This window comes from Peromyscus leucopus, chromosome 7 (assembly GCF_004664715.2).
Source record: "Peromyscus leucopus breed LL Stock chromosome 7, UCI_PerLeu_2.1, whole genome shotgun sequence".
NCBI classification, from domain to species: domain Eukaryota; kingdom Metazoa; phylum Chordata; class Mammalia; order Rodentia; family Cricetidae; genus Peromyscus; species Peromyscus leucopus.
This window is the reverse complement of record NC_051069.1, coordinates 30,702,116-30,715,650: the sequence shown is the minus strand read 5'-3', so window position 1 is coordinate 30,715,650 and position 13,535 is coordinate 30,702,116. Positions and strand designations below refer to the sequence as shown.

At 50.0% G+C, this 13,535-nt stretch overlaps 1 protein-coding gene across 1 annotated transcript in view; it reads right to left on the bottom strand.

The window, feature by feature from the left end:
- The window catches only part of Grik4 (glutamate ionotropic receptor kainate type subunit 4), a 431,548-nt gene that overhangs the window by 140,900 nt on the left and 277,113 nt on the right, over positions 1–13,535 (bottom strand). The window contains exon 7 of the mRNA XM_037207580.1: positions 3,806–3,984. Coding sequence (XP_037063475.1) covers positions 3,806–3,984 — 179 coding nt within the window. The remainder of the gene's footprint in view (positions 1–3,805; positions 3,985–13,535) is intronic.

Genomic DNA, 13,535 nt, shown 5'->3' with positions numbered 1-13,535 from the left:
GAATAATCTCCATGACTCCAAAACAACAGCATTGGCTAAGGTTTACCTACTGTTCAGTCTGTGCCAGGTACACTAAAGATTTCCACATGGCTTAGCCAAAGGGGACAAGCATAATTTTTCTTCTTCTACTCCCATTTTCCAGCAGAGGAAACTGGCAAACAGTGACCTAAGTTACTTGTATGAGAGCACATTGGAATTGTATGAGAGTATTGGAATTCCAAAGCTTTTAACCAAACCATACTCCCCTCAAGGACCACAAGCTTGATGGAAGTGTACACAGAGCACTCTGAGAGACTGTGAGTAGAATTATGGAGCATGCCCAAATGAACCCTGCCTCTGTCAGAATGCAGGTGAGACCCGAGTAGGCTGTACCTGCAGCCATGTGGAGATCAAGTGAGTCATTTGCAAACTCGGTTCCTTTTGTTCTGCTAAGGAGCAAGTTGCTTGTGACATGCCTCACCCTTGATCACCGTACAGTAGTGTGGTGTCATCCCACAGCTGAGGAATGCGGCTTTGAAGGAGCCTCCCTTCTGTCTGATCTCCGTAGCCATCATAAACACCCCTAGCCAACCTTCCCTGTCACTGTGCCTGGCTTTGAGTGTGACAGGTAGTATAGAAACCGACAAGGAGATCAGGTAAGTAATGAGCCTGGCTCTCTCCAGGGCCCTCATCCCTCCTGACAGTCCGTTAGATTTTCATAATATATCCTGCAGCCCCGAGCCACTGGGAGATGGCGCCTGTCATGACTACTGTGGAGGAGGAGAGGAGAAACAAGACCAGGATAATTGCATTTTCCTCTTTCTCTCTCTAGAACTCAAATAACTTTGTGAGCTTTCTTAACTTTGTATCTCCCAAGCTGCTTGAGGTTCAGGATGCACTGATATCACTATGGTCCCAACGGGCCCCCGAAGTACAGAAGGGCTTGGTGACAAGATCAGACCATGTGGGGCTGCAGGGGAGTACAAGGTTTCCATGGGGCTCCTTCTCCTTTTAACACTTCCTTCCCCATTCTCAAGACAGGCAGGATGCCACCCTCCATCCACACCCCACCACACACACTCACATCTTTACCGTGAGAGGACCACTGCCTAGAACACTTCCTAGACTCACACAAACTACTGCTGACATGCATCCAGCCAGGGGCAGGCTAAGGGGCAGAGTCTGTAGTTAAAATCCATTTTGTGAAACCTGCTGTCCTAGAGATAAAAGACAAGAGATCCTGGGTTTTTAAGACATGAATTCTGGGTAAACAGAGAATTCGTTGCTGGAACAGCCACTCAATAAAGTAGGGGATTACTGTGCAAAGCCTCCTGAAATCAAGAAGCTGCCGAGAGCTGCCAACCCGAGGATGGTTCCCATGTGCACAGCAGGGCTCCAGAAAGCCCCTGTGAGGCCCCAGAGAGAGGGACATGGAGCCCCATGGAAGCCCAAGGATAAAGGCCAAGTTTGTTGGAGAGACTGCCTGCCTGTGGCTACCAGGATGTCAGGTGGGAAGCAAGGGAACAGGTTTCCCCAAAGCCTCCCTGCTTATCGATCCGTTTGGCTGTAAAGATGCAAGAGTGTAGATAGAAAGGGGGCTAGGAAGGATGGCCACGGGGCAATCAGAACAGCTGTGTGCTAATGGGGATCACTAGAGACAGTTGCCTCCAAAAGCATGGTGCAGTAAGTAAATACATACATACACCCCAGAGCCACCTCCTCCTGCAGAAAAGTCCCAAGAAACGGGATAACACAAGGCATGTTTAAAGGAACTTCCCAGCACTGGCAAAGGCGCACTGTACGCCACTTCCGAGCATGTAAATGGTTAAGAGTGGAGAGCCATCTCAAACTCCTTCAGAGCGGGTATCGCTTGAACTTGGCATTCCACTTTGAGAAGCATATGCTAAAGAAATATGCATGAGCGCACGTGCAGAAGGATTTATGTGTGAAGATGTGTGCCCTCACATTATTTATCATAGCAAAAGATTGGAAACAACCTGTTTCTACAAGGATGAAGGGATGGTTAAATAAATTATGGGACATCGGCATGATAGGAAATGATACAGCCACTAAAATATTTGTAGAGAAATATTTAACGATGTGGAAAAATGCATGATACATAGTTGAGCAAAGAGAATAGCTGCTTAGAAAGTTTTAAGCAGTGTGGGGATAATTGGAGGATGTCTGAAATAGAAAGAATAGACATTAAAATTTTAGGAAGGGTTAAGGCTGGGCAATGGGTTGTGAGTGACATTAATGTTCTTCTCTGTACTTTTTTGAAAATCTTAACAATGAGTTCAGAATGTTGGCAGGTTAGGGGTAAGGTGGGGGGCTGGGGGACATCAATTTGCTATGCCAGGAGTCACAGAACATTTTTGGAAAGAACAACCCCTCTCCAGCCCCTGCTCTTCATAGGGATCTGGAAGGACATCTGCTAACTCAGCTGCAGCTCTTATCTCTACAATGACCCCGTAGCCTGCTTCTCTAGGCCCCTGACACCTACAGGAGCCCTTTCATTCTTAGTGACATCACTGATAATATCTCCAGATGTGAGAAGGAAAAGGACAAAAAGAGGTGTGTGTGACTGTGTGTGTGTGTGTGTGTGTGTGTGTAGGTGTGTCTGTTTGTGTTGGTGTCTCTCAGTATTTTCTGTGTGTGCAAGTCTGTGTGGTTTCTCTCTCTCTCTCTCTGTGTGTGTGTGTGTGTGTGTGTGTGTGTGTGTGTGTGTGTGTGTGTGTATGTTCGAGTACTCTTTCGTAAGTTGAGTGCTCATAGACAGATGTGGTTTTGGTGCTGTAGAAAATTACTATAGCAACAGGCTGAAGGGACAGCCTGGGTACTGAGAGAATTCATTCAAATCTCTTATTAACTCTCAGATTTAGAAGAAAAAAAAAAAAGACCTGGGCAGGGGAGGATGGGAGGGAAGAGACAGAAAAGAAAGGAGAGAAAGAGATAGATATTAAGTGTTTTCGGGCTCAGCCCAGCCAGGCAGAGGCTAATGAGGAGTCTGGCTACCCCAGTGGAAGATGGCAGGGTGTGTTTAAAAGTGCAATTAAAATAGCATTAAGAGAGGTCAATGTGCCTGAGCAGCTATAGGGACTGCTAAGGAGCCAGGGAAGAGCCTAGAAAAGTCTTCTCTCTAAAAACGCATGCTCAGCCCAAGGACTGGTGCAAGATGACACCTCAGCTGCCCAGCTGTTTGCAGCTGTCCAGAAGACCCAAATCACCTGACTTCCCTCTTTCGCTCTCTGACCAAGTTCCATGTCCACATGCCTATGTCTGCTTGGCCATCCCTCTAGGCCATCATGAACCCCAATAGAAAGTGCCTGCCCAGGGGAGAGAGCAAGCTAGTGTGTTCAGCCCGGTTCCCACAGGGCTGGCCTCGGGCAGCTGCTAACCTCCCAGGGCCTCACCTTCTTCACCTGCATGATGAAGACAACATACCTATCTCACCTTGGAGGGGACTCTGCTGCGAAATGACAGGGAGGCACTTGGCAGACTGCTGAAACACTGTCAGGGCTGAGGACAGGCTGACACCGGCACCACACGGGAGTGGAGCTGTGTGTGTACACTGTCTGACAGGTGGCCTCCACCGGAGCCTCTCAAGTCTGACTCTAGGTCCCAGTGGTCTCTCAGCCCCACCAGGTGCTAAGTGTTTCTGAGTGGCATTTCTCTTTGGAGGGACTGGTGTCCATGGAAACAGAAGTGGACAGAGGGGATCAGCACTCAGATCCAGCCCAGGACCAAGGGACAGCCACGGTTCAAATCAGGGAAGACGGGAAGGGTACACTACACTCCCCGGTACCCACCCCAGCCAGGCTCCCACCTTCAGGAGGATGGTGTGGGACATGGAGGCGTTGGCATGGATGATGATGGTAGCTGTCTTGTCGTCCCGGATCTCCTTGAGGAGCGGAGTAGGATCCCGAGTGTCATCCAGCATCCGGACCGAGAGTGTGTCCTTGGAGATAAGGAATTGCCGGAGCAGCTTCTCCAGGTTTAAAAGGCCTGAAGGGGGAAAGGAGGAAGCCCCTGAGGGTCTGCAGAGCTGCCTCTACAGATGCTCGGGCACATGGTGACTCAGGCTGGAGGTGGCTCAGAGTCAGTGCTGGGGGGGGGTCCCTAAACCCCAAGTGGGTTTCCCTGCCTATTGGGCTTCAGTTATGCCATCTAACTATAAGAAACACTCCAAAGCTTCCACAGCTCCCTAGTAGACCTCTACTTTCTGAATAGAATGTGTGGCCCCTTCAGGAATGTGGCACAAGGTAAGAGAGCCCCACCCCGACCCCCAGGCTTCCCTTGAAGCACTGTGCCCAGTAACTGAGACCTTGATCAGAAAGCACCAGCACTGAGTCTCTTCTGCCACTTCTAGAACCTTCCCATATAGCCAGGTATCCAGGCCTCAGTCCCTTCTGTAAGAAGGACAAATCCTAGCAGCAGGCAGCTGGCAGGCTGTGCAAGTGTTGGATGGTGCTCTGTAAAGCTCCTGGGTACTCAGGAGTGCCCAGAAGTGGTCCATCAAACTCCACCAAGAAAACCCTTTGTTTCCATTTTGACAGTGGTGGAGCAGCCCTCAAGATCCCGAGGCCCAGGAAGGAGTCCTAGCAAACCTCTTTGAACTCCTCAGAGCCCCGTGGCTGCTCCAAGACAAGGCATTATCATGATCATAAAAGAAAAGGCATTGAACAGCAGCAAACCTAGACTCTAAAACCAATGGCAAAGGGGGACCCCAAGCTAAGGATTCTCCTCCTCCCTCCCAACCCCAGCAAGTGGATGCCAGGGGTCTTGGTGGGAAGAAACAATCCAGAACAGCATCACTGAGACTACAGGGGTTTAATTCTGGCTGTCCCTGCCAAGGCAAGGCTGTGGGGAGGGCAGATATGTGACAGGAGGGCCATCTCCTCTGAGCCAGCAGTCTTGAGTCTGGTGGAAAGATACCTGAAGGCGTTTGCTCACAAAGCAGAGACAGGAATAACATTTATCAAACCTTATCATGCACTAGCTAATGTATTAAAACTTTTACACGGCTTTTCTTATGTAAGTCTTCATAACAATACTATAAAGTGCTAAAAATCCCCCAGATTCCAAGGAGGATGGGAGGCAGGGAGGAAAGGAACACACCTCGTGCTGTGGGCAGCAAGAAAGGGCTGATTTTTCTACCACTCCAGGCTCCCTGTGCTTCCGCCCTGACCAACAGAGTATTCCGTTCAGAGATGCCATCAATACAACCCATAAAGATTCTCTCCTCCACCCTCCTGAGGTTCAAAGACAATTGACATAATTCAGAGGCGGCACTGAAGGGCAGCCTTCCCCACTTTGTGTCACAGACAGATGTTGTGACTTGCCCAGTCTCACATGGGAGGGACACAGCTGGACTAGATTTCCCACTTTCTGATCCCCACCCAACCCTTTACACATGAGACCATGTTTCCTCTTGGGACAAAAGCAAGTAGCTGCGGGTATTGTGTCTACCCAGCCCCCCGAGACATGGGCATGCATCTGGGGACTTATGTGAGAGAAGACAACAGTTGGTGTTGGGGTGTGTGTGTGTGTGTGTGTGTGTGTGTTTTAACAAGAACGAGTGCTTTTATTTTATTTGGAAACAAGTGACCAGAGTAGGAGTTTGAGGGCCTGTATGATGGAGGAAGAAGTCTGGGAAAGTGTAGCCCACCCATTTTCCTGTTCCCTGACTTGAGAAAGTCCTCCAGGGAGCTGGGGGCTGCCTGGTGAGAGATGGAGAGAGCTGGAACAACTCGCTTCACAAATGAGGGCCACATGGTATATGGTGATTTGAAAGAGAATGGCCTACCATTGAGAGATTGAGAGGTGTGGCCTTACTGGAGGAGATGTGTCACTGGGGGACTCTATGTAGGCAAACAGCAGGGGGACATACTAATCCTGCCCTCGGGAGCTGAAGTCAGTCAAGTGGAGAGTGAAATTAAGTCACTTCCTGTTTTGTTTAGTGGCCTGAATGGATCTGGACTTCTATGGGAGCATTCTCCTTTTGTCCCAGCTCCAAGATGGAGAGAGAAGGCACTGCACCTTCCTCTGAGGTGATGTCAGAGGCAAGCCCCCACCAGACAAGGACTTGAACTTCTGACCCAAAAGGCCCCATTTTCACCAGGAGGTCAGGGTAGAGGACACAGAGATGGCTCTTCAGAGTCTTGGCCTGGTCCTGGGCATGGGGTGATCACTGGTGCCAGAGGGATTAAAATTCAGAAGTTGAGTGAACCCCACAGGCCTGGTCTGTAAATCTTTGGAGCCTGGCTAACCGCCCCCCAACCCAGAATGCATCAGCTGGGCAATGCCGTTCAGTGCAGTGAGACCAGGAAGCCCAGGGGGAGACAGCAGGATTATGGGCAGCATGGTGATGGCCGGACAAAGGCAGCTCAGGGACCCTTCATCCCTTCATCCTGGCACTGGGCTCTTGGGGAAAAAGCTCCCCAGGCCACTGACACACCAGAGCCCCTGCTCCAATCAATCCGCAGCCACTGACTCCTTGACTGCTCTGTTGCTCTGTAAACAAGAACAGGACATTGCCTCTACTTCATCCCACATTCTGTGCACTGAGAGGGAGGACTAGAGACCAGGGGAGCGAGCACCCTTACAGGTGTGCACCCACCCCCCCAGCACCCATCAGAAAGTTAGCCCTTCCCCCACCTAAATGGTACCTGGAGCGGCAAAAATGAACGCAACATTGAGGCTTGCACAGGCCTCAAACATGGCCAGGGAGTCACTGGACTATGTCCCCAGCCCACTCTGCCGCCATGCCTGGGAAACCAGGGGAAAGGTTATCATATGGAGTTAGTAAAGCAGCATGAAGACATCAGTCACCCAGGAGGGGCACTGTGAACCTTGTTAGCCTCTCACTGAGATTTCCTGCCTCTCCTTCCAGGTATGGTGGCAGGTGATTGTGACTCAGTGCTGGGTGGAAGGCCGTTGTGGAGACAGGGGGATCCTGGCATCTCCATGGCCAGCCAGTTGCAATCTCACAAACAAACAAATCTCTCCTTTCTCTATCTTCACCCATTTCTCCCTTGCCCAACCCTTACAGGAACGATCACCCAGCCCTAAAACATAGCCCCTGCTGATCGATCACATAAAATACTTGCCAGCATCCATAGTCCCCTGAATTTTCAAGGCATCCTATCCTGATAAGGCCATTGTTAGCTGGAACTACCCTAATCCGAAAACCTACTGCACACATTGCCACTGGAACACCGTCCGTAGCTTAGCAACGCCACACACTGCCCTAGTGTGGGGGTTCCCCCTTGTGATCATATGACCTATTGTCACTGCCCAGTGTCCCAAGAAAGTGTAGGACCCAATACCCTTAGCCAGGGAAGGGATGCAAATCAAAATTTCAAGTATGGTAAATATGTTTGTGTGGTTTGGGGAGGGGGGCGGGTGTGTGTGTCAAGTGTCTTCCTCAATTGTTTTCTGCCTTAGTTGTTGAGACAGAGCCTCTCCCTGGACCAGAAGCTCACTGATTCAGCTAGGCTGATGCCCGACATGCCCTGTTTTTACCTCTCCAGCCCTGAGATTGTAAAGCACATGGCACTACCCCCAAGTTTTTATGTGGTGCTAGGAATCCAAACTCAGGTCTTCATGCATGTGTGGCCATCTCAAAAGCCTTAAGAATGTTTCCACTGATGGTGTGTTGCTTTTACACAATGGTGCAGGTAGGAAAATGTAAGTTAGATCGTGTAACTTGGGACCCTCCAATTACAATACTATCCACCTGAATGATTTCCCTCAGCAAAGGCAGGGGAACCCTTCCCAACATCTCTGCATAGCGCCAGTAAGGGCAGGTGCACCACACTTGTTGGACTGGACTCAGGGGAAGTAATGCTGAGGCCTGGGGAGCAGCAGTGCCTGGAAAGACCTGTCACACTGTCACCAAGCAAGCATCGTGAAGGAAGGAGTACGGCATTGGGGAAGGCAATCAGAAGACAGACAGACTTGGTCACGGGAGCCTTGGGGCTGTGAGGGGTTACACACCACAGGCAGACAGGCTTGCTCACACTAGGGAAGCATCTGCCACCTCACTGTCTCCAGATGCAATGGACAGCATGTGGCAGTTCAACTCCCCATCACTGGAGGCAAAGCAGCCCTGGGAGGCCCTTTCGTGGACCACTGTCTAGGGAATAAACCATGGATGGGAATCGGAGAGAGAAAAAAGGGGTGTATTTCCAGCTCAGGGAATCTCTGATTCTGGAAATCCAAAAACACGACACTTATATTTTTAAAAAAAGGTTTAAAATTAATTTTGTATTTTGTGAGTGTGTGTGTGTGTTCATGTGTGTGAACACACACACCTGCTCACGTGGAGGTAAAGAACACTTTCCAGAATCAGTTCTTTTTCCACCATTCAGGTCCCGGGGTTCAAGCTCAGGTTGTCATGTTTGTTGGTAAGCACTTCAGCCTGCTGAGCCATCTCGAAGGTTCCAGAAGTTGGTACTTTTGGTTCTGGGCAGTGGGAGACTTGCAGAAGAGAAAGCGTGCTCTGCTCGGTGCAGCTGGGTGTGTGCTCATTGTCATTCTCCTCACATCTTTGTTCTAGACCTCAGGATTTGCCTAGCTTGGCTGCCCTCTCAGGGGTTAAACTCTGCTCTGTCTTCAGGCTCCCACCACCTCCACCCCGGTCTTTCTCTCTTGTAGGACGGGGACAGGATGCTGGCCCAGCAGCAGGCATGCCTGCCAAGGCTGAGCTGAGGAGCCTGGGGAACCCATTAGTCTCGGTCAGGATCAAAGTGGATCAATGTGGAGTCCAACAGGCAACTGCTCTGAGAGAAAAAGCACAGGCTGGTTTCCAGAACCAGAAGAAAGGCAGGGACCCCAGGGTCAAAGGGAGGATAGCAAGGCTGTAAGAGAACAGCCAGCCTTGGTGGCAGTTACAGGACAAGGACAGAGCTGCTTGAGTAACGTCTCTGCACGGGACACAGAGGATCCATTATCGACATCTAAAAGGGGGCTGTGGACAAGCATAGAGGCCCCGTTTTGATCGGCAACACTCTAAAAATCCAGGTATGGTGGCAAGTGATTGTGACTCAGTGCTGGGTGGAGGGCAGACACGGAGACAGGGGGATCCTGGCATCTCCATGGCCAGCCAGTTGAAGTCTCAAAAACAAACAAACAAACAAATAAAGTGAAGGGCCGGCAAGATGACTCATCAGGTGAGGGTGCTTGCTGTCCAGGGATGGCCTGAGTTTGATCCCTAGGACCCACAGGGTCCAGCTCTTACAAGTTGTTCTCTGACGTGTACGCATGTGCGCACAGACACACACTAAAGAAAATATCTACATCAGGGTGCTGAGGAGTAGCTCAGTCGATAGAGCACTTGCCCAGCACTCAGGAAGCCCCAACTTCATCCTCCAGCACCGTGTAGACAGCTTCTTTTATCAGTCTCATTCTATGCATGAAGCAAGGGGTTTCATAGCCAGCAATCAGATGTTAGAGACAGGAGGGTCACAAGTTCAAGGTCATCTTTGGCTCCATGGGGAGTCTGAGGCCATCCTGTGACACATGCAACCTATCTCAGAGAAGACAATACCAAACAATGTCTAGTTGAGCTGTCTTTGCTCAGCCTCCCTTCCTGTCTCCTGCCACTGGCTGACTTCCTCTCACTAGCACGTGGTGCCGGAAACATTCTGTTCCCAGGGAGGGAAGCGCTGTGAAGTCCTGGGGGGAGGCAGCTAATGCCGATGAGCTGACCTTGCGAAGGACCTTGGGGAGCATGTAACAGGTTAAATGAGCGTGATGTGGTGCCTGGTGCCCTTGACCTGCCAAGCGTTCATTTATCTTCCCTTGCCAAGTGTCAAACTCAGGTTGTGTGGCTGTCAAACTTCCTCTGTGGCACCACCACCCTTTTTTTTTTTCTTTTTGGAGGAAGGGGCTCAGTTAGGTTAGAGACTAGGTCTTTTACTTATGTAGCCCAGGAAGGCTTCAAACTCAACATCCTCCTCCTACAACTTCCTGAGTCCTGCCCTACCTAGCTGGAGAAACTGATTCCGACTGGAGAAGGTGAGAGTCCAGAGTGACTTGTTACTGAAGGATGAGCGGCACGCTTAGATTTAAGTGTGGGAACGGTGCCTTTGCCCTGCTTCTGTCTTGTCCCATCTCACACCTGAGGCTGGCCCCAGGAACAGGGAAGGTGGAGAAGGCCACAGAGCCAGGGGTCTGGGCAGATGGGGACCAAGTACAATGGTTGAACTCCAATACCTGGCCCCCACTGCAGCATGCACACAGGAGGTCTCCGTGCTCCCCCACGTGTAGGAAAAGGTGCTCCTCACTCCTGTCTGTCCTACATGGATCAGAGGAGTATGCAAGGCCAAGGGAGACGGGAACCATGTGACCTTGAAATTGGATGTCACCTCTGCTTTCTTCATGCATATAATGAGGCTGATAATAAGAGGCTGTTCTGTATGGTGATCTTCAGTTCTCTGGTTTAAATGGGAGGATTTAAACTTTTTGGGTAATGTCAGGGATCAAAACCAGAACCCAAAAACTTAAAGTTGAAATGAAATAACATAAAGACCCTCAGCACAGTGCTCAGCACACAGTAAATGCCATGGAGGTCACTGGCACCTCCCAAGATCAGCCTGCAGGTGCATGGGGAAGTTTGTTTCAAGCAAGAGGCTTCTCATAGCGGATCGAGGTGGTGGCATGGAGAAGGCCCACTACCGCCCCAGCTGATCTTTAAAAGGGTCCTGGGGATTAATCATAATGTTCCCTGCTTGGCTTCCACTGCCTCAGCCAGTGTCGCAGGATGAGATAACAGTAATCAAATGTGCATCATGCTCCGGGCACGGGCACTTTTCCCCCTAGCTACCTCAGCAGGCTTTATCATCTCCAACAACAGGAAAGAGAGGCTCAGAAAGGTGAGGTGATCTACTGAGCATCGAACAGCTCCTCCGGGTACCACAGCTTGGCTTGACTCCAAAGATAGTGCACTTGCGCTCTCTCTCTCTCTCTCTCTCTCTCTCTCTCTCTCTCTCTCTCTCTCTCTCTCTCTCTTTCTGTCTAGTGTGTGTGTGTGTGTGTGTGTGTGTGTGTGTGTGTGTGTGTGTGTGTGTGTGTGTGTGTGTATGTTTTCAAGTGGAGGTTGATTAAGGATGCCCTCCTCAATCATTCTCCTTATTGTTATTGTTTGAGACAGGGCCTCTCTGGAGTTCAACAGTTTGGCTAGACTGGTTATCCAGGGAGCCTCCTGATGCTGCTTCTCTAACCCTGAGATTACACATCTTTACCACGGACCAGGTTTTCATGTGGGCTCCACGAGGAGTCAGACCTGAGTTCTCCTGCTTGCACAGCCCGTTCCTAACAGCCATTTCTTCATCCCCAGGATGGTCTCTTTCACACCACCATCCTGCCTCTCTCTAGGGCAACACTTCCTCCTCGGATCGTGCCACGGGAGTTCCTACAACTGTAGTGGGGACCCACAGCTCTCCTTGGACGCCCTCAGGCAGCCACCCCCTTTGGGTTCTGTGGAATGACTAGAAGGTCCATGGCAGGGCCAATCACTCCATCATTTATCTTGGCCTTTTTTAGAAATAAGACTTATAGATATTCCAATTTTTTTTTTCATTAAAGAAAAATATTGTAATCTACTACGCATCTCTGCTTAGTCCCAAACCTGCCTATTAAAAAATCTCCTTCTGGGAAGCCAGAGCATAAGTGGTAGATTCCCTGTGGAATGATCCCCGCTAAGCGATTCTGAGGGCTGGAAAGTAGAATTAGATTCCTGTCCCTAATTCTACCCTCAGTGTCTCTTGGCCCAGCATTAATAAGGAAGATGGAAGAAGGTCTCATCCAGCGCTCGGAGCCACATCTCCCTGCAGCCCTCATTTTCTCGGCCTTTGATTACATTTTTAATCTTCTCTGCCCTTGAACTTCTCCTGCCTGCTCCACCTTCCTCCCCTGGCCTCGAGGGAGGGGACAAAAGTCACAGCAGCCTAGTGACTTCTCTGAGCAGAACATTATGCTGTGGCTGAAGAGGCCCTGAGCCTGTGGCCAGACATTCTCGTACCTTCTAGGCCCTGAACCGCCGCCCTGCCCCTCTGTTCAAGGACTGTAGGGACCTCTGCTCCAGAGCTCTCCATTCCTACCAGGCAGAGCCCCATGCGAAAGCTTGGGCTTGTATATACAGATCTGGGGGGTGGGGGCAGGTGTGGAACTGAGAGAAGAGCCCCAGCCTGCGTCAGGGGACTTGAAGAATCCTGGCTTCGCTGCGGCACAACCTGAAGTCTCTTAAAACTCCAGCACTGCTTTCTCTACTCCAGCATGACTGACTGAGGAGTGGAGGGGATGCCGTGCTTCTAACGGAAAGAGTACTGAGCTGGGAGGCAACAGTACCCAGCAAAGGAGATGTGTAACACACATCTGAGCCGCAGATCTCCCCGGGCCGCATGATAGCTGGAGTGGAGAAACAGAGCTCAGTTTATAAGCAAGAAGGATTATGGCTTAGACACAAGAAGCAATTTCCTGAAGGGCTGGGTGAGACATTGTTAACCAACACTGAGGTAGACTTCAAGAAAACTTTTGCCTCCAGACATCATGGACAGCCTTCTGTTCTGTCTCTGACAACCCCTGCTGTGTAAAGTCCTCTTAGAGTGGCCTTGTGGCAATCAACTCCCAGAACAGGGTTGTGAGGGGAGCTTGATTCTGTTACATCACTCACTGATGCTGGGTACTATGTACCGAAGGCAGAAATGTAGCGTGTTCCATCAAAAATTAGCATCCCGTGGACTACTAGATCGGCATCTTTGTGAGACTCATGGAAGACTACTTGGAGAAGCACAGACATCTCAGAAGGTCCGTGCTAAGGTGCACTGTGAGTTGCTACAAGGGGAAAGAAGGTTGACGTTTGTCCTTTGTTCATCCATTTGCTTTTTGCTACAGAACTCTTTGTCCGTATCGTTGGCGTCAAAGCGATGCTGTCCAGGGGAACTCTCTGCAGTGCTGTTCAGTCTCAGCACTTGCTAGTTGGTGGCCATGTGCAGCTACTGAATGCCTGGAATGAGGCTAGTGAGGCTGAGGGAGTACATTTTTATCTGTAATGTAATCTTTGTTTAAAAAAAACAACAATCAAGTAAGTCTCACTCTGTAGCCTCTATGAAGGCTTCAATCTACAGCAATCCTCCTGCTTCAGACTCTCCATTGCTGAGGTTACCTATGTGCACCACCACACCCAGCTCTGAAATTTTAATTTTGCTTAATTCAGATTTTAAATGTAAATAGTCACAAGTGACTTGGGACTATTGCATGGTTCAGCTTAGATCCAGAGGAACCCAATTTGACAAATACAGGGTTATTGCTGACAGTACACTGAACTATTTTCCTAGGAACCTGGATTTAAGCCTCAACTCTACCACTTACTAGCTAATGGACTCTAGGCAAGGGGGGTGGTTCTCTGGAGTTCTGTTTCCTCTTTTGTGCCAAAGGAGTTTGATGTTCGTTCACTGAACCGTTGCTGAATCCCTTCAACGAAACCCCAGCCTGAGAACTAACACACCCCATTCCCTACAAACTCATTTGTCATAACTGCTTCAAACCCATGT